The 25,998-nt window shown below is 32.7% G+C and overlaps 1 protein-coding gene across 12 annotated transcripts in view; it reads left to right on the top strand.

Moving 5' to 3' along the window:
* Nucleotides 1-25,998, top strand: part of MYCBP2 (MYC binding protein 2) — a 295,622-nt gene that overhangs the window by 227,067 nt on the left and 42,557 nt on the right. For 5 of the 12 annotated variants that reach the window (XM_081291229.1, XM_081291227.1, XM_081291225.1 and 2 more), the window contains 7 exons: nucleotides 629-751; nucleotides 3,638-3,817; nucleotides 14,362-14,463; nucleotides 18,827-20,467; nucleotides 21,384-21,553; nucleotides 22,428-22,672; nucleotides 24,704-24,871. In XM_081291229.1, the coding sequence (XP_081147355.1) occupies nucleotides 629-751; nucleotides 3,638-3,817; nucleotides 14,362-14,463; nucleotides 18,827-20,467; nucleotides 21,384-21,553; nucleotides 22,428-22,672; nucleotides 24,704-24,871 (2,629 nt within the window). The remainder of the gene's footprint in view (nucleotides 1-628; nucleotides 752-3,637; nucleotides 3,818-14,361; nucleotides 14,464-18,826; nucleotides 20,468-21,383; nucleotides 21,554-22,427; nucleotides 22,673-24,703; nucleotides 24,872-25,998) is intronic. The other 7 variants (XM_081291231.1, XM_081291228.1, XM_081291224.1 and 4 more) reach the window with 4 other exon arrangements.

Below are 25,998 nucleotides of genomic sequence, written 5' to 3'. Positions count from 1 at the left end.
TTCTTAAATTAAGAATTAGGACACATTTGTTGACTTCAGGATGTTGTAGTAGATTAATTTTGTAGCCTTCTTGCTCCTTCTTTCACTTAGGGATATATCTTTTTATAATATGTAAAAATAAGTTAAAAATTATAATTTTCACATTCATGATTTAAAATATTTTACAATTAAAAATTATTCTTAGTACCGTATTCTTCTTAGACATTTTGAAGACTTTTTTGAGTACTTCTATATAAAATGATTTTGATTTCTAGTTTATAAGGTGTCCACTTTTGTTTTGTGAAATGCCTTTGTATTAATTGTTTAAAATTATAAAACTTCACTATGCAGAAATATTAGTATTCATTCAATGATGTTTCCCACCACAGTGAATGTAAATTGTCTCCTTAAGAGCATATATCTCATTTCTAAATTTTACTGTGTATTTGCTAAATGAAAGCAAATATTTAACTATGCGTTTTGCCAGTGTTAGGCAGACCTGATAGAAATTTAGACTTATCAAATCTAAATATGAAGTTATTTTTAAATTGAATCTTCATAAAATCTTTCTTAGAATTTTCTCTCTTTGTTGTATGAACAGGACATTGTACATAAGAAACTAATGTTATAGCTGTGGCTTTTATTGTAGAACAAGTTCTTCTGGATCAAAATTCTCAAACTCCTCCTCCAAGCCCTTTCTCAATGCAAGGTTTTAATAAAGGGGCAAGTTGCAGTGCCCAGGGATTTGATTATGGACTTGGAAATAATAAAGGTAGGTGTCTGAAAGTGCGTCTTTTATTTAATCTAATTTCAAAGGGCTTTTTGTTGTTACTTTTTACCCATTTATTTTATCCTGTGCACCCATATGTTTTTCTTAAATAGAATTTACTCTTAGGAGACTAACAAACATTTTTTACAAAGGTGTTTGTTTCATAATATTATTTTTATGAATTTCAGATCAAGTTTAAGGGAGTTCTTATTTATTTGTTTTAAAGGCATATATTTTGAGTTCATGAACCAAAACTTATGTGTGTCGCCACATCTAGTAAAATAACTGTTTTTTCATGCACCTATATTGGAGAATAATGATAATGAGCAACAGAAAACTTTCTTAAATGATAAATTTAAAGTCAGAATGTTACCCTTAAGTAATAATCACGAGCCTTATTAGATATATGTGGTTTTGAATGTCTGATATGTTTGTCTTATTAAGTTAAAATCTTATGAAATGTAATGATTGAGTTTGGCGTGCTTAATAAGAAAGGTATAAAATGAAAACAAAAACCCTAAACCATTGCATGTAAAATATATAACTGTTTTGGATGCATTACTTGAAGAGACCAGCATCATAGTTTAAACAATAATTTTGGAACAATTTATAATTGAAATTTATCCAAAATTACTTTTGAATTTGGTAAAATCAGACAGTCCCTAGTTTTTTTCCTAAGACCTTCAAAATCTACCATATTGTCAGCAGGTAACTTACAGTTGGGAGATGGGTAAGAGAAGATAGCCCATGTAGAAATAATTTTAATTTAAAAGTTTATTTAAAGTAATTTGCAGGACTTGATTTCAAGAAATAAATATGGTGTGATCATACTTGATTCTCAAAGCAATTGAAAAAATGAAATAAGAAATGCAGAATTATCAAGGTATAAGAGATAAGTAATGTAAAATAAAACAACTTTCTGTTGGGTATCAATTATTTTCTACGAAGTATTTTTAGGAAGAAAACTTAGCCACAAGATTTCTATTTTGGGGGTGGGGGCAGGTACCAGGGATTGAACTCAAGGGCACTTGACCACTGAGCCACATCCCCAGCCCTATTTTGGGTGTTATTTAGAGACAGGATCTCAACTGAGTTGCTTATTAGTGCCTCACTTTTGTTGAGGCTGGCTTTGAACTCGTGATCCTCCTGCCTCAGCCACCCAGCTATAATTTTTATTTTTGACTCTTGTTTCAGTCTGTCCAGTAGGCTTGGTTACTGTCTGCTTGCTCACTTTCAGTAGTTCTGCTTTCTGTTAACTTAAGGCAGATCTTCATAGTAGGGTAAATGGTTGGTGGTGTTTTCATGTGCATTTCTACTATTATCAACTCTTAAAGTCTTAGTTTTTACTTATTGTACTATACTTCTATAATTGTTTTAAAGCCTAGTTTAATTCATATTTATGTTTTCAGCCTTTAAAGTGTCTCGGTCAATCCATAAATATATAACATGTCAAAATACATTCTTCTGTCATGTATAACAAATAAGAATTTTTTAAAAGTTTACTCTTTGAAAAAACAAAAAATAAAATGTCTCAGTAATTATACTATGGCTATCATAATAAATCAGTCTTCAAATTATAATTTACTTATCAGTTTTCAAAATATGATTAAAACATCATAACAATTTTTAAGAGACAGATGTTGCCGAGAACATTTGTTATTAACTAGAAATTAAAGTACTTTTTTTAAAAAAAAATGTGATTTTGTGAATATTGTTCAAAAATGGCATGCATTTAGTAGGCTTTTTAAAAATTCAAATGGAATAAAGAAGCATTAAGAACACTTAAATTAAATTAAATATTTTTTTAACAGAACCTCTCATTTTCTTTAGCTATCTATACTGAGATTGAGAAATTGTTTGCAAAGGTGTTTATGTTAGTATTGTACAAAATTCTTTATAATACTTTACAATCCTTCCTGTAATCAGTAACATTTATTTATTAAAAAAATAAAAATGTATAGCTTATGTACATGGTTCTTTCCATAAATCTGTTACTTCTTGCTGCTTCATTTGAAATTTTCATTTATAAAACATTTATATTTGGAAAATGACTGGAAAGATGGTTTTGCAATTCACATTAACTAGCCTGAATATGGAGCTTTTCCTCTCCTCTTCATCATCTAAACTATTTAATACACTTCCTCTCACAAATAAGGTTATTATATTGTTTTCTTTGAAAATATTTTCTATTAATATCCTTTGTATTTAATTATAAGGAAAAAGTCAGAATTCATATTTGATGCACTATTCAAATTAGGTAGTTCATATTCATGTTTATCTTATAGAATTTTCAGATTTTTATATTATCTATTCAAGCAAAAGAGATCTTGCTGTAAAAAAATAAAATTTTAAGTAACAACTTAAAATATTGATTTATAGATTTAAAATTATGTTATATTGCTGAGTTAATAATATATTTTATCCCTTCAGTCCTACATCTTAAAAAAAAAAAGTCTTATCATACTGTGCTTATTTTTGGCATGAAATATACTACAGATGAGGCAGAGTGGTGTTAGTCATTATTGGGCACCATGGAAAAGACATCATTTACAGTACTTAGATCTTTTATGTACGCTTAATGTCAAAGCAGCTTCTTATAGATTCATAGATTCTTTATTTTCCCATAAATCATGGAAAATATTACATATGAATTTAAATGGATTTCTTTTTTTGTAGGTGGGTTGCTATATAGGATTTGTGGAATGCTTCTGTTTAAAAAATAAATAAATAAATAGCATGCAAAATTTGATCCCCAGTTTGAGGATAATTATCACCAAACTTCCATACTTTTTTCAATTGGCACAGTTTTATTTAGTGTTTAATTTATCTACATGTTATAAAGCACCATTTACTTTGCCATTTTGGATGTTAATGGATAACAAGTTGTAGTTTTGACTGTTTTGCCCCCTGCAGGTGACCAACTGAGTGCCATATTGAATTCCATTCAGTCACGGCCCAATCTCCCAGCTCCTTCCATCTTTGATCAAGCTGCAAAACCTCCCTCTTCCCTAGTCCACAGTCCATTTGTGTTCGGACAGCCCCTTTCCTTCCAGCAGCCTCAGCTTCAGAGTAAGTCTGTCAGTCTTACTTGCCTCATCAAGCATTTCTGAAGCTTAGTTCTGAGTTGTTTATTAGTTAAATTAATTATCAACTCACCTGACTTATTTTATATAATTAGGTTGTTATCCCCTCATATTTTTGAAGTATTTAAGCTGTTCTAAGATGTTCTGCAGCTAAAACATTGGTTTTTAGTCACACTTTTAATGAAGTGTAGTTATTAACAAATGACTATTATACTTTATATTCTAATCTGGTATAGGTAAATATGTACTATAAAACATGTTAAGAGAAACATTTTTTATTTCAAGTTTTCTTTTTTAACGTGCATGACTATGGAAAGCATCAGTGATAGGGATAACTTTCATTGCTTTCTTTACATTGAATTTTTATTACTTGAGATATGCCCCAAAAGAATAAGCTTATTTCATTATACTGATGAGTGGAAAAATATACTTGTTTGGGCCTGTTTGTTTCTTTTAAGTAAATTTGATTGATATCTATTAAATATGTAATAATGTCGGTTCCCAGATTTTCTCAAATTGTCATTTCTTTTGTTGTTATTTCTATCACATTATACACCAATTATTTTATTTCAGTTCTACCATCTAGGATTGCTGTACCCCTTTATCCATGACAGTAACTCACATTGGTTTGGAAAATAGACCCAAACAAATTAAACTTAACTGAAGATTCTTTCTCTTAAGTACCTCCTGAGCCTTCCACATACCCGTCTCAAAAGTCTTTGTAGTATCACAATAATACATTCTTTTAGGCATTCAGTTCTCATGTTGGCTATGTAATAACATTAACTGAACAAGATAGCTTATGAAAGTCTCAGTTTATACATCCATTTTTTTGGATCCAAATGCATGACCTTTTTGTTTTGATAAAATACATTCACACTTAGATCTAAGTTATTTTTCTATAAAAAGACTGTAGTAACTGTTAATTAGAGTTAGTTAAGAAAATGCTGGCTAATTTTGTTTTTAAATTTGTGTATTACCTAGTTAGCAATAATGCTGTTTGTTGTTATATTATTTACCCAAGGTAGAGAGTTTATAAGATTGTAAACTTTGTTGAGTTTACCTTGTACATAGGCATGATTAATTCATGTAGTTAATTTGAACGTATAAGTGCTACCAATTTCTAGCTTATTACTGTGTCTATTCATGTATAACATTTACTTGAATGTCTCTTAAAAGAAAATATCAAGGAAACAAACTAGTGTCGCCTTATGAAATAGTATTTTTTTTTCTGTGATAAGCATTATTTCAGAATGAAAGAAAAATGTGAAGACTTAGCTTATTAATTTTATGGAGCAACAGACTGTTTACATTAGATGTACGCAGGTTGTAGGAAGTTTTAAAGGTAAGGACAGGTGGGGGGTGGGGGTGTTAAAAAAAAAAGGAAAAACATTACCGTCAGTCAGGCTTAAAATTCATATTAGGAAATTCAGATTCATTCATTTTCACATTCAGTTTTAAAAGAGATTGCCCTATTAATGATGTCACATCAGCAGCAGACAAAAGAACTAAGGCATTAGGACCCCTTAGTTCCACCTAAAGGATCATTGCAGGTATTGACAAAAACATTCAGTTCTAGCTCAAATTGCTATTTTTATTTTACTAAATTTAATTGATAAAATATTTTAGAACACAATGTAAATACTGTAATAAAATTAGATTTCTCTAGACAATAATTTTCTGAGTGACAATGTGTCAATATAATTTTATGCATATAATGTTATGAGTGTTATTAATACCACCAGGTCCTTTATCACCATCTCAGAACAAATTTGAAATCATGTCCTGGATAAATCTTAATTACCAGTGTTTTGAATCATCACTATTCTGTACTCAAACAGTGGGAGGTAATTAGATTTTTTTCACAACCTCTTATTCTCAACAAAGTATCACTGAAGTTTAACTTCCAAATTACAGATAACAAAAGTCTTAACTATTTAGCATAACTAAAAAAGAATAGAATATGAACAATAGTTTTAATATTTCAAAAATATTATAGAATTGTTTTTTACATCATATTAGGAAATGTTCCTAGAGCTGGGTGCTTACTGTTAAGATTCCCTGAATGAAACATTCTTTTCAGATTTCATTGTTGTGCATCTTGCCAGCATTTCACCCTGAATATAGAGGAAGTTCTATGCATACTGAACTTCCCCATACTAATTAGTAAAATGAGGGTCATTTTGTCTTATATTTTGTGATGCTAAAATGAAACATTATATGTAGATGACTGTATTTACTAAATTTTGCTTATAGTACTAGTCACCACTATGTACCTTAAACACTGTATTTAAACATTTTAACACATCCTCATTTGAGATCATATTTCTTCTCTCCATTTTATAGTGAAGACAAAGGATTAGCGAAGATAAATGATTTTCCCTAGAAAATACATAGTAAAATGGTAATGCCAGAAATTGAGGCCAATTCTATTAACCAGAAAGGCCGTGTTTTAAATATTCATTTATGCCTAGGTAAATAGTATAAAAATCTATTCTTTAATATACATAACTTGAATTTGTGTAGTTCTAACATCTTAGAATATTGGCTTTGTTCCAATTAATTATTTTTCTTCTTTTGATAGTTTAAAAGGAAAAAAGATTTCATTAGTGTTGTAGCTCAAATTTCCAATTAACTAGAAAAATTCTACAGAGAAGCTCATATTAACTTAAGTATTTCTATAAGTTTTATTTTTAGTTACTCTCTGGGTTTTTATCCCTAAAGTGTTTTTTTTTAAGCTAGTCTTTGGAATCTATTATTTTATCATCATTACATTATCATTTACTACATGCCTTTTAGGAGGCTAAATAGTTTGCTTTCATTTTTCTGGTAGAAAAAACAATTGGTTAAACACAGCTTAAGACAATTACAATTCTTCCAGAGATTTTAAACAAATAAATACAACATATGCTAAAATATATAGTTCTTTCAAATCCAGATATTATAAGTTATCTTCCAACAAGATTTTTTTCTATTATACTTACATGTTATATTCTTAAATGGTACTCCCCCAAAAAAAGTTAAATGAGGGGGAAATGTCCATTTGGTTACCTGCATGGATATTTATTTACATTTGAGAATTATTAACATTCTAAAGCATTACTGGTTCACTAATCTTGTAGAAATATATCATGGAAAGATTTTCAGCTCAAGTTTCTCCTCCAGCTACTCATTAGCTTTAAAATTACCTGACCCATTTGAGCCCCTTTTAGCTCACCTATAAAATAATGTATCCAATAAACATTACCTGCTGATACTGCACTTACTACCTCTCATGCTCCAAGGAAGAAATAGGAAATGTCACAGTCAAAGAGATGGCAGGCTGTTCTCAGTTGTGGAATGAGGCGCAGGTAGGAATTTATTTTTATTTAATTGATTTTATTTTTTTAAATACACAACAGCAGAATACATTACAATTCTTATTACATATACAGAGCACGGTTTTTCACATCTTTGTATATAAAGTGTGTTCGCGCCAATTCATGTCTTTATACATGTACTTTTTTTGCATTACAATTCTTATTACACATACATACCACAATTTTTCATATCTCTGTTTGTATATAAAGTAGGTTGATACCCAATTCGGGTCTTCATACATGTACTTTGGATAATGATGTCCATCACATTCCACCATCCTTGCTAATTCCCTGCCTCCTGCCTCCTCCCTTCCCCTCCCACCCCTCTTCCCTATTTATAATCCATCTGTTCCTCCCATGCTCCCCCTCCCTACCCTATGATGAATCAATCTCCTTATATCAGAGAAAACATTCGGCATTTGTTTTTTTGGAGATTGGCTAACTTCAATTAGCATTATCTTATCTAGTGCCATCCATTTACCTGCAAATGCCATGATTTTGTTCTCTTTTATTGCTGAGTAAAATTCCATTGTATATATATGTGCCACATTTTTTTTATCCATTCTTCCACTGAAGGGCATCTAGGTTGGCTCCACAGTTTAGCTATTGTGAATTGTGCTGCTATAAACATTGATGTGGCTGTGTCCCTGTAGTATGCTATTTTTAAGTCCTTTGGATATAGTCTGAGGAGAGGGATACCTGGGTCAAATGGTGATTCCATTCCCAGATTTCTAAGGAATCTCCATTCTGCTTTCCATATTGGCTACACCAATTTGCAGTCCCACCAGCAATGTATGAGTGTACCCTTTTCCCCACATCCTCGCCAACACTTATTGTTTGTCTTCATAATAGCTGCCATTCTGACTAGAGTGAAAGCAGTAGTAACAAAAACAGCATGGTATTGGCACCAAAACAGACTGATAGACCAATGGTAGAGAATAGAGGACACAGAGACTAACCCACAAAATTTCAATTATCTTATATTAGACAAAGGTGCCAAAAACATGCACTGGAGAAAAGATAGCATTTTCAACAAATGGTGCTGGGAAAACTGGAAATCCATATGCAACAAAACAAAAGTAAACTCCTATCTCTCACCATGCACAAAACTTAACTCAAAATGGATCAAGGACCTAGGAATTAGACCAGAGACTCTGTGTCTAATTGAAGAAAAAGTAGGCCCTAATCTTCATCATGTGGGTTTAGGCCCCAACTTCCTTAATAAGACTCCTATAGCACAAGAATTAAAGCCAAGAATCAATAAATGGGATGGAATCAAACTAAAAAGTTTCTTCTCAGCAGAAGAAACAATCTGTGAGGTGAACAGAGAGTCCACATCCTGGGAGCAAATTTTTACCCCTCACACATCAGTTCACTAATCTGTAGGGTATATAAAGAACTCAAAAAGCTAAGCATCGAAAAAACAAATAACCCAATCAACAAATGGGCCAAGGATCTGAGCAGGTAGGAATTTAAAAAGGGATAAATGAGTTTTTCTAGATAGTTTTTGGTCTATTTTTACAGCATAACTTGATTAGAGATTAATTCTTAATTTAATTAGGCTATTAAAATGTCAGAATGAAAGTCAGGTTTTTTTGTAGTAGTTAGATAATTTTTGTCCTGGATTATAATCTTTCCTTGTTTGTTTGCCTGCAATGAAAGTGTGTGGATGGAACTCTTGACTTAGAAAGGAGGCCTGTGTTTAATCTCTATAGTTCTGTCTAGTTTACTCTAGTTCTGCTTCTAACCAGCTTTGTGACAATATCAGCCAAGATCTTTTTCTGTTACTAAAGAAAAAATTATGATTTTCAACAAAGATTTCAGGAAATCAGGTCAACTTTATTTAAATATTCAAATTCATTTTTTTTTTTTTACACCTGAACTTACAGCATCTGTTATAATGAACAATGTATTTAGTTTTAGTTTGGGCTGTAACATCTCTAGCACCCCTACAAATTGTTATCATTTTAGTCCTGGGCCTGAATTTTTTTTCACGCAGCAGAACCATCTTCCCTATGATATGAAAGCCTTTACCCAGGTTATTTTGCTCCTCAATCAGTAATTTCTCAACAAGTATTTATTATATGTCACCCATATATTCCAAGCACTGTTTTGAGCACTGGCTGTTCACAGAGACCAGTTTGAGAGAGTTTGGCACAGAATTCATGGTGACTTTACCATAGTGTAGCCAAGGAGATGTTAGTAAACCATGGAATGTTGGATTTATTTTGAAGAGGAATCCTCAAGTTCGCTTACAATGAACAAGCAATGAGAAGAAAATTGTAAAGGGTAAATTTAAGTTTTTTGCTTAGGCAAGGGCTGCAGGAGAACCAGGTTTTTGGCGGGAATAACAGAGCTTAATTTTGGACATCATACTGGTAAGCTATTCTTGCATAACATACCCCAGAACTTAACAGTTTAACCAAATAAAGCACTCTTTATTTGGCTCACAGTTCTGTAGGTTGGCAGATTAGGCTGGGTTCAGTTGTATAGTTCTTCTGGTCTTGGTACTGAATTTCTTCATGCATCTATAGTCAACAATAGGACAGCTAGACATCTTTGTTTTGGGAAGATGACAGACCATTGCCTGAGATAAAGAGGTGATAGAGTCAAATGTCCCATGATTCAGCAGGCTACTCTGGGTTTGTTGTAGAATTCTGAGAAAACAAAAATATGCACAATCTTTTCAGGCTTAGTGTTGAAACTGATATATTACACCTGCCATTTCTGTTCATTTAAAGCAAGACACATGGCTAGCCTACCTTTGTGAGTACAGAAATAAACTCTTAGACTTCATATTTTGGTTGGAAATTCTGCAAAGGAGCATGGATACAGGGATAAGCATTACTGTAGTCATGTTAGCATATAAATGTATTTCGGATGCATTGAGTTTGAGGTTACTAATAAATCCTTTGGAGATACCAAATTGAGATTTATATATTATTCCAAGTTCAGAGGAAATGTCTGGGTAAGGCATATAAGTTGGTAGCCCACTGACTTATAACAGAATAATTTGAGAGTTGCTTGTGTATAGGTAACAATTAAAACTATATGGGTGAATGAAAGCAGCTGCAACGGAGATAGAGGTAGAAAAGAAAAAAGGCCTAAAGACCAAACCCTGGCACATTCCAGTTTTTAGAGGGTGGAGAGAGGAGAAGTTGGCTAAATAGACTAATAAGAGGCCTTATTCAATTGTGTAGAGGCAACGTCTTACACTAGAGAGCATGGGCCAGATTATGTGTTGTGCACCATACTTAGTGGTTTAGACTTTTTTTTTGTAGGTATACTGAATGAGTGCAGGGAGCAGATAGAGGAAATAGTTTTGTAGGGTATTAAAGAGAGAGTTTCAATCAATTTTATATTTTTAAAGTTTAACTAAAAATAGTCAGATATGGTGTCGTATGCCTGCAAAACTTTACTTGGGAAGCTGAGATAGAAGAATTTTCAGAAGTTTGAGCCTAGGTTGGCAACTTAATGAGGGCCTGTCACAAAATTTTTCAAATAATTTATGGAGGGCTGTAGATACAGCTAAGTTGTAGAGGGCTTGCCTAATATACATGAGACTCTGGATTCAACCCCCAGTCTGTCTGTCCCTACCAGCACATACAGACAATATAACTGAAAATATTATGAAAAAGACAGAAGAAAGGGAGAATATTGGTGCTAGGGAGTCCAGAGAGAAGCTAAGTAGGGTTAATTGCAGAAGGAGGAACCAAGTGTAGAAATGTTTAGGCAATAAAGTACCCAGGACATACTAATCACAGTTGTGGAGTCAATCTAGAATGACATCCACTTTTCTGCTTTGATTTGAAAGATAATATGCTTACTTAATACTAGAAATTCAGAATCAAAAGCAGGTGTTGAGGAAAAATGAGTTAAGTTGGGAAACTTAGCTCCAGTGGTAGTTATATAATTAGAAATTACAAAATTTATTTGGCACTCTCATAACTAAAAATGGCACTGTTGAGAAACAATTTGAAAATATACCATTAAATATACAATTTTATCAGAAATTGATCATTAAAGCATTGTCTTGATTTGGCACCTAATTGAATTTATAAGAACCATCATGTGAAATAAATTTCTAGTGTTCAAGAAGCCTAAGAAGTCTTCCAGCTCCATTTTAGAGATGACAGAAATTCTCATCACTTGTTTAAAGTAGAAATCTAAAACTTGAAATGAGAATCTGCTAATTTACTCCAGTGTTGTTGTTGTTGTTTCTTTTTATCTATGACATTTCATTTAATCTTACATTGATTGTAAAAATTGGGAAAGACAAGAGGTCAGTTATTTCAAACTTCTTATTTTATACTTGCAACCCACAAAATAACCTAATATCATGAGCATGAGACTGTTCTGATTGTATTTCTTAGTGTTTGTTAGAGATTTAAAAAAAAAAAAAGATAAGAAAGAATGGAAGAGAGGCCCTCTACTTTATCTGTAGTTTACATTTATCCCAACTTTGAGGCAGTAAGCTGGTATCTACCTTTTCTAATTTCTCCAAATACTGCTTTAAAAGATTGTTGTACTAAAAGCACTTTTGTTTATGGTTTAGGTTTTAGCTGTCTTTCTATTAAGCATGGTGTCTGCCTCAGGCAGGACATGGTTATTATTAATGTTAATTATATGTGACCAAAGTGCCTGTTTCTCTGCTGTGTAATTACTGGTTTTTCCCCTTGTAACTAATAAGCAATTTGTGAAAAGGAGGACTTTCATTTCTGAGAATATCTTTAGCTCTTTAGTGTCTGAAGTTGTTGTTTAAAGAGCAACACCTGTCTCATCTTGTCTTTGCTTATTTATTTATTTATTTAAGTAAGTACTGGGGATTGAACCCAGAGGTGCTTAACCACTGAGTCACATCCCCAGCCCTTTTTTATTTTTTATCTTGAGACTAGTGTTACTAACTTGCTTAGAGCCTCACCAGATTGCTGAGGCTGATCTCAAAACTGTTTCAGCCTCCTGAGCTGGTGGGATTATAGGTGTGCACTACTGCACCCTGGCAATACCTGTCTTTTCTTGAAGTGTTTTGAAGTTATTTTTTTCTAAGGTATAGGATATATATACCTGTCAAATTATATTCAGAAATGTTCTATCTCAGCTTTCACAAAAGGAAATGAATGCTTTTCATTCTTTTGTAATTCTTTTAGTATACTAATGTGTATGTAAAGAAGCTTTAATCCCACTGGGGGTGTAGCTTAGAGATAGAGCCCACACCTAGCATGTGCAAGACCCTGGGTTTGATTCCCAGCAGTCAGTCTATGAGATGAATAAACTTTAATTCCTATTCCATGTCTTATTCTCCTCTCCCATTCAAATAACTCCACATTTCTCCTGATAAATTTACCACAAAGAAGAATACTGGATTCATCGATTATGTACATCTAAAGCTGTCAGATAGTTGCCATAGCTAAAAGTATATAATCATTACTTTACCTTATTTTAAATTCTCTGAAACACTGATGGAAATGGGTATAATAATTATACTTAATTTTACCTTTTTCTTTTTTCTTTTCTTTTTTTGCAGTACTGGGGATCAAAACCAGGGTCTTACACATGCTAAAGAAGTACTCAACCATTGAGTTATACCCTACCCCAATTATACCTATTTTTTAATATGTATGTCCTTTGGTTACTTGCACCTTTTGGACAGATTGAAGGTATTATTTATATATTGTCTCTATTAGGGCCAAGAAACTAGTTTTCTATGTTTTTTTTTTTTAAGTAGACAGTTTTCCAGCAAATAATTTCTAAGAAATTTGAGCTGTGGGTTATACTTAACTATTTACTGCCTATTGTAGAAACTTATGCTGTCTTTAAATTTTTAATGTTTTTGAGCATCTTTTTTTAATGACTTCTATGACAACAAAATGCAAAAGGTGTCAGGTGCAAAGGAATTCTTATGCTGTTTAAATCTTATATAATAGATAATAATCTTTAGTTATCATTGAATGCTTGAGTTAGGACAGTGAAATATTTCTCTTCTTCAAGAAACAAACTGGAAAGATGGCAGATTCTGAATGGAATTCAAACTACCAGTGTGAGGACACAGTCTCTTGTCTTGTTTGCTAATATCTATGAGGTCCAGGTTTACAGGAAGATAGAGGAGCAGTGAATCTTAAGAATACCATTCTTATTTGAACCACCCATAAAAAGAAATGTGAGAAATTATAAGGGTACTTGTAAGATAACAGAGGCTTAAGGACAAACTAATGGAAAATGGTATTGAAGTCTTTTCAATATGTTACAAAGCCTGGAGAAACTGGATTCGTAGGTATAATTCAGTGAGTGAAAAGAAACATTTTTTTGAAGTGAAAAATCTAAAAACAGATTGTTGTTAAAAGACTAAAGAAATCAAATTAACTAGAAATAGCACTTGTTCTACACATTTAATTTTTATAAAATCTGGTTTTTGTTTAATCATAATTTCATAGTTATACTAGTTAACTTTTTAAAAAAATATATTTTTTAATTTAAAAAGGGAAGCAATTCTATAAGAGAGACATAATATTGATGCACAAAAGAAGTTCATCAGTTTTTAAAAAGCCATTTGATGGGGACTAAATGATCATACTTAATAAGAACCTTCCATTCATAGATGAAGTAACCCATTATTTAATCCATCTTTATAAAATTAATTCTTTGGAGAATCATATAGTTAACTAAATAGAATAATACTAAAAATTTTTTAAATCAGAATTTTTCTCTAGTGCCCATTTGAAGTCAGTGTTGATTAATAAAAAATTTCCTCTTATAAATAACATGAGCTCTTCATGTATCATTAATGCTCTGCTTTCTTTGTTTTGAATCCCAAATATCAAGACCCTGTATCTAGTTACAGAAAGTTGAGTTTACTCTAAATTGCACTTTAAAAGTTATTATACATTGCTAAGGGTACTAAAACAGTGTATATTTTTCTTTTATTCTCATTTTAACTTATTAAGTTTCAGGTCAACACATTTGGACATGTTAACATGTTATTGATCAAAATTCATTAATTTTACCTTTGTTTTTAGTTTCAATTTTATATAAACTATTAGGAATATAAACTATTAGGAATAACAGTTTATAGTTACAGACCATTTAAAAATGCTTTGTTTTTGCTTGTGTTCTCTGCTAAATTTTTTTTTCCATTGAATCTGTGCTGCTTCTTTGCCAATGTTTTCCACTGTAGAATCTCCATCCCGCAACCTTGCTTCTCGTGAGCGCATTTACAAAAATTTTGGTGTAGCTGGGCCTGCCTCTGCTCTCTCATCTCTGTCTCACAAACTGAAGGGTGGGTATACGTGCATCCATGGATGGGCCATTCTTATTGAATGAAGGAAGTATCAATAAAGAAGTTTCAGTTCACTTCATTTTCATCCCATTTCATTTTTTAAAAATTAAGGTTTATCATTTTATTTAAAATTTTATGTGTTTGAGATAATTTATGATGTTTCTGTTCAATATTATAGTATAGATTATACTAATTGCTGTGCATGTTTGTTATCTGTGGTTAAATAGTATTCTTGTTTACTTTTAAACCTTTATGAGATCTTAAAAGATGCAGTAGGTATACAGAAAGAAATCTCTAATTTGAGGAATTTTAAGTCATTATCAAAAAACAATGGCATAAAACACATGATTATTACAAATATAGGGACTTTATGTGACACTTTAAACATATTTTACTGTCATATAATGTAAAATTTTTTTAGGAGAAACATTTTGATAAGTTAAACATTTTTTATTTTAACTTAGTTATCAGGGTGGTTGCACGCATTCCCCCCCACTGCACACACGAATACTCATAAGTCTACCTGTCCTGTCTGAGATGAATGAATCATCCTTAATAGTTTCTTAGTGACTTAGTTTTAATATTTTCAATTTCAAAATGTTTAAACTATTGACAATTAACAAAATTTCAGAACATTTTAAAAATATGCCTTTGGTACTTTAAATTACTTACAGATGCCAGCCCTGCAACTTGGAAGGCTAAAGCAGGAGAAACACAAATTCAAAGCCAACTTGGGCAACTTAAGACTCTGTCTCAAAATAATAAATATTCCTGAGGCGTAGTTCAGTGGTAGAGAGCACCCTCGGACACAGAAATAATTGATTGATTGATTAATTTATTAATTAAAATACTATAGATGTTTACTCAAGTATTTTAATGATTTAAGTTTTAAAATACCATATTTTAAGATAATTTAAAAAAACAGTTTTGCATCAATAGCAAATACATTGTAGAAGTTGTTCAAATAATTGCTAATTTCCTTTTTTCTTTAAAATGGCTAAAACAGTTTTATATTTCTCCTTTGCATAGTAAATAGGGTTATATAACCTGATCTGTATAGTATTATCTCTAGTAGCTTATATGATTATGGAATCTGATATGTACTTCATATTATGTTGCAGTATATTATATTATAGGATATAATAGTATGGTATCATATAACCTGATTATGATTTGGGCATGTAAAAAATCATGTAGGTCACTTTGTGAGTGAATAGTTAACATTTAAAATGTTTAGTTGAATTTAATTTGAATGCACTAAATTTCTATTCTGTTATGCATTACTATTCAGAATTCCTTTGAGGTTAAAAAAAATTTTTCCTATTATCACATAAACTTGCCTATTATAAATGTAGTCATTAAGCAATAAATGTGAAATGTTATATATATGGTCTGAAGATTTAGTTATCTTCTTATATTTATTGATATTTTGGGGCAGCCACAACATGACAATTCTTAGTAACATTTCTAAACTTTTGAAAGCCAAAACTTTTGAAAGCCACATGAAGAATATAAACAAAAATTAGTTAGCATTTGGGCTTACTCACTTAACATAGCATTTTCTTTTTTAAAAAATATATGAAGTATATTTTGAAGAAGTGTTTTTAGAAGGATTTAGCTATGATTTGAAAAATACATCTCAGGAAGAAATACTTTTGCCATTTTTTATACACTGGAACTTCAACAGATGTTTAGCTATCATCATTTACAGATCTTGAGAATATTTATCCCATTACTAGAGGAATATAAATAAGGTATACTTATTGCTTACATGTAACAAGTGGTGTTCCTAAATATTTGGCAGTTTCTGTTGTTTAGCCAATTAGAGAACCCATTTCCATTATGATGTAATAACCACCACTGTGAATGCACCCACCCTTAGAATTAAATGTAACATAGGTATTATTCACCGTTCCATGTAACAACTATATAGTCAGCTATAACATGAGATAGGTAGTAGATAATCTTAGGAACTCTTCTCATTAAGTTTGAAATCCTAAAGTGTCCTTTTTAATAAATAAAGAAACTCTCAGTTTTCAGATTGAAATTTTGGAGAATGGAGTACCAAATATAAAATATTTACTGCCTATTTGTATAAATTTATCATTATATGTGATGCAGCTTCTGCAATAAATGTGGTGATAAAGAACAGTTTCTAGCTCTTAGAATAATAAAAAAAATAATACTCCAAATATCACATGCTCAAAATCGTGGTCAAAACTATGCTGACTTTTAACTCTTATCAAATATAATTTATTTGCTTATAAAATTTGCTCTGGACTGTTACTTGGTCAATAAAATAAAATGGGCAACAGCTTCTTAAACTACTTTTGAATAGTTTGAGAGTATCATATATCAAAGTCACATCTGTTTGTATTCTTCTAAGACAGGATCAATATTTGGAAATCCTTTTTTTGTGTGTGATTTTTTTTTCCACCAATTCCCACTCAAATTTAATTATTTCTTATAACTATGTTTAGGTCTGCGTATGTGACACAGTGGTAGAGCATTTGCCTAACATGCATGAGGCACTGGGTTCAATGCTGTGCACCACAGAAAAAGAAGAAAGTACATATATGATAAAGGAAATTTATGATAGAATAATAAAGCATTGCAAGAAACCAAAGAACAGTATGTTCAGAATAGTAACTTTTATTTATTCACAGAACCAGAATAATTATGCTAGACATTGACATGTAGGAATGGAAATAAATATTCAGTTCATCAGTGTGCTCTGCACCCTATTATTCACATCCTATTATTTTTTCTGTAGAATTATCCACTTGCAAGCCATCTCATGCTTAACATAGCAATGACTGCTATCACCTCTGCCCTGTGGTCTTGGGAGCTGTTATAATAAAATGTGGATTCTTAGGGAATCTGAACAATAGTGGAAGAAAAAAATTAGGAAAATAGTAATTTATTGCTAATTCAACAAATATTTTTTGAGCATCTACTGTATTCCAGGACCCATTTTTGACATGGCATCACTGAAGAATAACACAAAAATACTTGCTCTTGGGGACCTTATCTGAAGAGGACAGATTCTACCGCATTACTGTCCTGACATAGATTATAAGAGTGTGATTATAACTCCCTACACCCATACTCAAAGCAAACGAAAACATTTTTGTATGTTATACAAATTTGTTCACATCCTTTTCTATAAAAGCAAAAGAAATCTGTGGTTATAACCAGCAAATTAATCTCAATTTCCTAGGAACCCTCTTTCAAAAAATATAAGTACTTCTAACAAGATTTGCAGTTTTTCAGTTTTTCATACCATTTGAATCACCGCAGTCTGGTTGTTTTCCTCCTAGCAACTAATTAATAGTACATGAACCAAGACTAGGAGTTTTTATTTTAAGGGGAAAGGGAATGCTGAAGGCTGTAGCACTTACTGGGGACAAAGATAGCCTGGCTCTTAATGCCTCAAAAGAAAGCATAAAATCAGCAGAAAGGAGAGACACTGAGTGAGGACAGGATGCCACAAACAGATGGCTTCCATGTAGAATTATCTAATGTTTTGCTTTAGAAAAGGAAGGAAGGGAGGTTTGTTGTTTTGTTTTGTTTTGTTTTGTTTTCCCCCTTGCTCTTGTCATTTTCCAGACCCCCTTGTGTCAAGGGCCCTCAGTTCAGACTTGTACTTCTCATCCTCAGGATACTGCCATTCTTCCTATTTCCAAAAGCCATGGACTCTTGAGTTTTAATCAGCTAAGCTTATTGAATGTTTGGAATAGAGCCTGTTTAAAAATAAAAGACTGCCTGACTTGCATACATCTAAATAATAGCTTTAGGACATTCCTATGTTAACTATACATTATGCTAATGCAATCATTAAAATAGGGTGTCTCCTAAGCTGTTCTTTATTAATCTTAATTGTATTCATTGTGCAATGGAAAGCAATAAATGCAGAAATTCAGCTTCCTAACTCAGCTTAAGGATGTGATGTTTTAGTCTACTGGAAACTTAGCTTGATTAATTCATTTTGAAAACACATGTATTTTCATAATTTCTTATTTGAAAAAAATTAGATCTTTGGTCTTTCTTGTCCCTCACTGAACTTAAAATATATTTAGTTGTACTAGGACTGAGGTTCTGATTGTCACTAATAATTCACAGTGGGTCCTTAGATAATATCTATTCAGTCTATTTTGCATCTGTGAAAGTTTTTAGTGGTAATGGTTGTATAATGATATAATAGAAATTTTATGAGAAATAGTTACCTTTTTTTCCTTTATTCTTAAACATATGGCAGAAAATATAAATTTTATAGCTTTGTTTATTATTGTAGTTTTTAGTGGCTAAATTATCAGTGATTTCTGATTTATTAACAAGTTTCACTATGAAATGGATCATACAGGTGACCGAGGAAATATGTCGACATCTTCTAGACCAGTCTTGACATCAGGAAAATCAGAACTGTCCTCTAAACACAGCAGATCACTGAAACCTGATGGACGCATGAGCCGGACTACCACTGACCAAAAGAAGCCAAGGGGTACAGAAGGTTTATCTGCTAGTGAATCCCTTATGTTAAAGTCAGATGCTGCAAAGTTGAGATCTGACTCTCATAGTAGGTCATTGTCTCCCAACCATAACACTTTGCAGACACTAAAGTCTGATGGGAGGATGTCTTCCAGCTTCAGAGCTGAATCTCCAGGACCAGGTTCTCGGTCATCATCTCCTAAGCCAAAGACTCTCCCAACGAACAGATCTAGCCCATCTAGTGCTAGTTCTCCACGCTCATCCTCACCACAAGATAAAAATCTACCTCAAAAAAGCACTGCTCCTGTTAAGACAAAACTTGATCCTCCTCGGGAACGTTCCAAATCAGACTCTTACACACTTGATCCAGACACCCTCCGCAAGAAGAAAATGCCCCTAACAGAGCCATTAAGGGGACGATCTACATCACCAAAACCAAAATCAGTACCAAAGGATTCTAAAGACTCCCCTGGATCTGAAAATAGAGCTCCCTCTCCCCATGTAGTGCAGGAAAACCTCCACAGTGAGGTAGTTGAAGTCTGTACTTCAAGTACTTTGAAAACAAATAGTCTGACAGATAGCACCTGTGATGAAAGCGAATTTAAGAGTGTGGATGAGGGTTCAAATAAAGTTCATTTCAGCATAGGAAAAGCACCACTGAAAGATGAACAGGAAATGAGAGCATCCCCCAAAATAAGTCGAAAATGTGCTAACAGACACACTAGGCCCAAAAAAGAAAAATCTAGTTTTCTTTTCAAAGGAGATGGAGCCAAACCTTTAGAGCCAGCCAAGCAAGCCATGTCTCCATCTGTGGCTGAGTGTGCCAGAGCAGTGTTTGCCTCTTTTCTGTGGCATGAAGGCATAGTACATGATGCAATGGCTTGTTCTTCTTTCCTAAAATTTAATCCTGAACTTTCCAAAGAGCATGCTCCTATTAGGAGTAGTTTAAATAGTCAACAACCCACAGAGGAAAAAGAAACCAAGTTAAAAAATAGACACTCACTGGAAATATCATCTGCACTGAATATGTTTAATATTGCACCTCATGGACCAGATATATCTAAGATGGGAAGCATCAACAAAAATAAGGTGTTGTCTATGCTTAAGGAACCACCTCTGCATGAAAAATGTGAGGATGGGAAAACGGAAGCCACTTTTGAAATGTCCATGCATCATACGGTGAAGTCTAAGTCTCCCCTTCCCTTAACTTTACAACACTTAGTGGCTTTTTGGGAAGATATCTCTTTGGCTACTATCAAAGCTGCTTCCCAGAATATGATTTTTCCAAGTCCTGGTTCATGTGCAGTTCTTAAAAAGAAAGAGTGTGAAAAAGAGAATAAGAAGACCAAAAAGGAGAAAAAGAAAAAAGAAAAGACAGAAGTTAGGCCTAGGGGCAATTTGTTTGGTGAGATGGCCCAACTAGCAGTAGGAGGACCAGAGAAAGATACCATCTGCGAGCTCTGTGGAGAATCACATCCATACCCAGTGACCTATCACATGAGACAAGCTCACCCAGGTAAATGACATTATTAAATATATATATAAATACTTTAATTTTTAATGAACTAGATCATTTCTAACTTGAGCTGCTCTATGAATTATGTCAAAGTATATGACAACATTTGTCCAGAATTTATAGTATCTGATACTGTCATTTTTATATAATAATAGGCTTTGTGAAAAATGGGTAGAGAAATTCGAATAGTGTGCTGATCAGGCAATATAATATTACTTCATTTCAGTGTAATAAATTTTAAAATATTGTTTATTTTCTAAATATGTATTGTGTTGTCCAAAGGATGTCATTAAGAAATCACACAACAGAAATAATAACATGTTCAAACACAGAGGTATGATCCCAGAGTTAGATGTCCTTCGATTTTCGTATTTCCTGTTCAAAATTTCGAACTAAATGGATTCTACTGATTTCTTAGGACTTTCCCTGTTAAAATGATATAAGTTCTTTTATGAGAAAACTGCACTTTAGGAAAATATAAGAATTTCTATAGCATTAATCAATATTTCAAAATTCACCTAGAAGAACTAAGATTAACTTGCTTTCTCTTTCTTCATATTATACCCCAAAAGTTTTATAAATTTAATTCCTGAAAATATGTCATTCTTACATAATATTTTATGTTTGTTTTGTCTATTTTTATTGACATTCTTAAGTAAATCTAAAGGTTACCAGATACTGTATTTCTTTTAATCTGCTTATCTAGAAATGGAGTATCTAACATTTGGCCATTATTTAATTAACTGTTTTTGGTCAAGCATGCTATTTTTTTTTCTAATGTAGTTAATAGCCTGAAAAAAAAAATCAGCTGCTTACTTTTGCTTACTTTGAGAAGGTAAATTTGTCATTAATATATAATAAGGGTCAAACTATTAAAAACCCTTGTAATATTTATTATTTTTGTTACTGTTTCAAGGTTGTGGCCGGTATGCTGGTGGACAAGGTTACAATAGCATTGGGCATTTTTGTGGAGGATGGGCTGGTAACTGTGGTGATGGTGGCATAGGAGGAAGCACTTGGTATCTGGTTTGTGACCGCTGTAGAGAAAAATACCTCCGTGAAAAACAGGCTGCAGCAAGGGAGAAGGTATTTTTCAATCCATTGTGGTTTTTAATGTTAATGATATTTATATACCATATAAGGCACTGGGTTTGTGGCTCAGTGGTAGAGCACTTGCCTAGCACATGTGAGGCACTGGGTTCAATCCTCAGCACCACATAAAATTAAATAAATAAAGGCATTTAGTCCATATACAACTGAAAAAAAAGAATCTCTTTATAATCATACTATTCAATCAGTTCCATATGGGATTTTGTAAAGATCAACTTATGAGCTCTTTATAACAGAAATAATATGCAAATTTAATATTTGTACTGGGTCAGCTATTTTTAATTTAAAAGATAAATTATGTCTTATGATAATACAAGATAACTAAGCTATGGGACATATACCTCATTGACTCATATTGTCCTAGAAATTCAAGATCATTCCTACTAATGGCGTACTAAACCATAGAATTTTGTTGAATGCCCCTCTCGCCCCCCTCGCCACACATATATTGCTGGTTTCTTTAAACTGTATTTAGATTTAATGAGTTAGATTTTAAATTTCCTCAAGGATAGAAAGGAAATATAGTTTGTGTATAATATAAAGTAGTTTCAGTCAGTTCAGGAGAAGCATAAAGTGAATGCTAGTTTGGTAATCATTATTATTTCTAAATAGTTTTAGAAGTGTTTAATAATTTTTAAAAGAAATTCAAGGACTAGAGTCGTGGCTCAGTGGGAGAGCACTTGCCTAGCATGTGTGAAGCACAGGGTTCAATTCTCAGGACCACATATAAATAAATAAAGATTTATTGACAACTAAAAAAATACATTTAAAAAAAAGAAATTCAAAATACATAGTCTAACAAATTAAAAATTTAAGTAGGAGAAAACCACTGCAGTTTCTTCTTTGCCAGGTCAAACAATCTAGGAGAAAGCCAATGCAAGTCAAGACCCCTCGTGCCTTGCCCACTATGGAAGCTCACCAGGTCATCAAAGCCAATGCCCTCTTCCTCCTGTCCCTGAGCAGTGCTGCGGAACCAAGCATTCTGTGTTACCACCCTGCAAAACCGTTCCAGTCACAGCTGCCCAGTGTGAAAGAGGGCATTTCTGAGGATCTTCCTGTGAAAATGCCTTGTCTTTACCTTCAGACCTTAGCTAGGTAATAAGATTTGTCTGTGTGTGTGTGTAGTGTGTATGTGAGTGTGTGTGTGTTTCACTACCTTTGGATTAACAGCTACTGTTAATTAACTGGTATCAAAAGGTAGTTCTGTATTTCCTTTGATGATAGGGAACAACATAAGCAATTGTGCAAAGTAAAGAATCCTCCAGGAATTTATTTTCTGCGATGCCTTTAATGGTTTCTGAGTTTCCTTGGCTGGCCTATGATTGGTAGGATATTCATGTTATGGGAATAGGTATTTAATGGAAATACTTTGTCAATTTGTAATTACTACTAATATAAAATATGTATTAGTAAGATAGTAACTATGTTTTATTCTCTGATAAGCTGACTTCAGTCTATTAATAGGGGGAAATGCTAACGTAGAAAGAAACTAATGTTTCCCTCTAGTAATCTTTCAGTTTTAAAATTATTCATTTGGTTAACATTAAATAAGTACCAAGTAGGTATCAGCTTTGTGCTAGGTTCCAAAGACCCTGAAATTAATACAATAAAATCCTGACTTCTGGAATGTTCACACTCTTGTGGGAAGATAAACATGTCATCAGAACATTTACAATGTCATGTGAGGCATACTCTGTTAGAGCATAAAAGAAGGAAAACCCTTGAATCTTCCCAAAGAAATCAGGACAGGCTTGCCACAAAGTCTAATCCTTTAGTAGAGTCTTATAGAATAAATAGATATCCATCAGGTGATTGGAGGACAGTGATTTCTGGCAGAGTATCCCAAGTGAATAAAGACAAATGAAATTGCTACACATTTGAGGACTCACAGGATTGTTAAAGGATTGGTTGCTGGTGGAAAATAGTGAAATGCTGCTTAAAAGAGTGAACCCAGGTAATGTGGACTTCTGTAGCTCATGCTAAAGTTGCATTTGATTCTGTAGGCAGAAGAACCTCAGTGGAAGAATTTTAAACAGGGAAATATATGAAGGGTTTGCAATTAAAAAGTCACTTTGTGAAATGTGAAAACTAATATGAAAATTAGAAGAAGGGGCATAAACACAGATGGAGAGACTTTTTAATAGTGTATTATTTTCCTGCATGGGACTTGGTGTTACAGCCTATACTGTCACACGTTACACACTGACACGCCAAAACAGTCTTTCATATTTCAAATTCAGATTTTCTTTATCAGCTGACAGATGAAAATTTTTAGATATTGCCTACAGTTTCAATTTAGAAAGTGTTGTCCTCTTTTTATAGCAGAGTTGTATGGTTTTTAGAAATGTTTATAGTTACTATTGCAATAGGGCAAATAAAAAAGGAAACAGAAAATGTGAGACTGAGTACATTTGAGTCCAAGGTAGAAATCATCAGGCATGCCAAATACCACCTATGTATAGCCTCAGGTAGACCATTTACTGGACTTAGGTTAGAAATAATTTGTTCCAATCTGAAAAAAGAATGAATCAATTTTTAAAATGTAAAATATTATAATATAGAATAATTATAGATTTTATACTTTTAGCTGTCTGGGGATAGGACATTTCCTAAACCATGGAACATTTCATATACCTAATATTTTCCAAATTTGACTCATATATGTTTCTTTCCCAAAAGCTACCACATGTATTTCGAATAGTCCATGCAACAAATTCTGTGAGCCTGCACTATGGCATTGATGATAGGGAATGAGAAGAAAGAATGGTTGTGAAGGGAAACCTAGCATCATAGGCCTTAGTGATTAATGATGGTTGATCATTACGACACTGAGATATTCTAACCTAAGCTCCTGGATGGTTGACCAAATACTAGAAGATGGAAATATTCTTGATAGAAAAGAAAATGGGTTCAATTCTGGATTTAAAGTGTTTGTTTTACCTGGAATATCTATATGTAAAATTATCAGACTTTTATTACTACCTGCTTACATCTATCATTCTTTTAATACTTAACCTTTAATTGTAGATTCACATATGCTGCTTTGCCTTTTTTAAAGGAGATTAAAAATGAAGAGTATCTGTGCTGCCATCATACTCTTAAGTTCTTGGGTTTGATTTAATACAGGCATCATCATGAAAATTTTGTGGGCTATCAAGATGACAACCTATTCCAGGATGAAATGAGATATCTGCGTTCAACATCTGTACCTGCTCCTTATATATCAGTAACTCCTGATGCAATTCCTAATGTATTTGAAGAGCCAGAGAGCAATATGAAGTCTATGCCTCCAAGGTATTTTAGTTCTCTCTTCTCTATTTAATCACCAATATTTGGTGGAAGGAAGACTTTGAATTAAAAAAAGAATGTTCTAGATCTTTAATACAACCTTCTGTTTTAGCAGGGACAATGAGTCACTGTGGAGTAGTATGAAAAAGCATGCTTGTATGAATAAAGCAAGGTCCTTGACAGGAGAGGCAGACTAGCTTGAGAGAAAAGATCAACTAATGATGTAGTAAGAGATTATATTATAAGGTATCATACCATTTAATGTTATGGTTAGGCAAAGTAGGGAAAGGTTAACTTTGAGGCAGTACTCAGTCATTTCCTAGGACAAGTGGCACTGAAAATAAATCTTAAAATGTCTTGGATTATTGCTTACAATGCCTCCTTTCTTAGGTATGGTAATGTCAAAGCAAAATGCTTCTTGAAAACGGAATAGAAGCATGTAGCCATAATACACAAGGAAATTGAGGACCACTGAAACTATTTTAGAAGAGGAATTCCATGATAAAAATGCAGAAATAGTCTCGCAGCATCAATTGAAAAACAGATAAATTTAATCAAAGATTTCAGCTAGGTATATAGAATTGGATTATGTTTACAGTAGTTATGGAGGAATAAAGGAGATATTTTGTAGGAAAACAGTGAATGTGACCTGATTAACTGGATAATGAGAAAGATAAATTTAAGAGGACATCAGGATTTCAGTTATGTATAGCTGAACATATCACTGGAAAGAAAAATATTTGCTGCAGGAAGAGTGAACATGCTGAATAAGATATGCCAATGTGTTAATACTATATAGTCATAATTATCATAAACTGAAATAATACTTTAATAAGCATAATAGAACTTATATGCCCAAATGAGTATTTTTCATTAAAATATTTGCAGCTTTTGCCCTCATGTGTGTGGATCACTCCTCAGTTTTTTGTGAGCTACCCTTGACATTTTCTCCAAAGAGTATAATGCAGGCTTTTAGATCTTTAAAGAAGATAACACCTTTTAGAAAGAGTGAGAAACCATTTTGAGACTAGTCTGATAAGTATGAGTCATTGAGTTATTATTAATCTTTCAGTTCAAAGAGTATAAACTTCTAGCTAAAGATATGAAGTCAACTCCTCTTCAGCAAAAGAAGA

Source organism: Spermophilus citellus (assembly GCF_964194105.1).
Source record: "Spermophilus citellus genome assembly, chromosome: 1".
NCBI classification, from domain to species: domain Eukaryota; kingdom Metazoa; phylum Chordata; class Mammalia; order Rodentia; family Sciuridae; genus Spermophilus; species Spermophilus citellus.
This window is presented reverse-complemented; position numbering and strand designations above follow the sequence as displayed.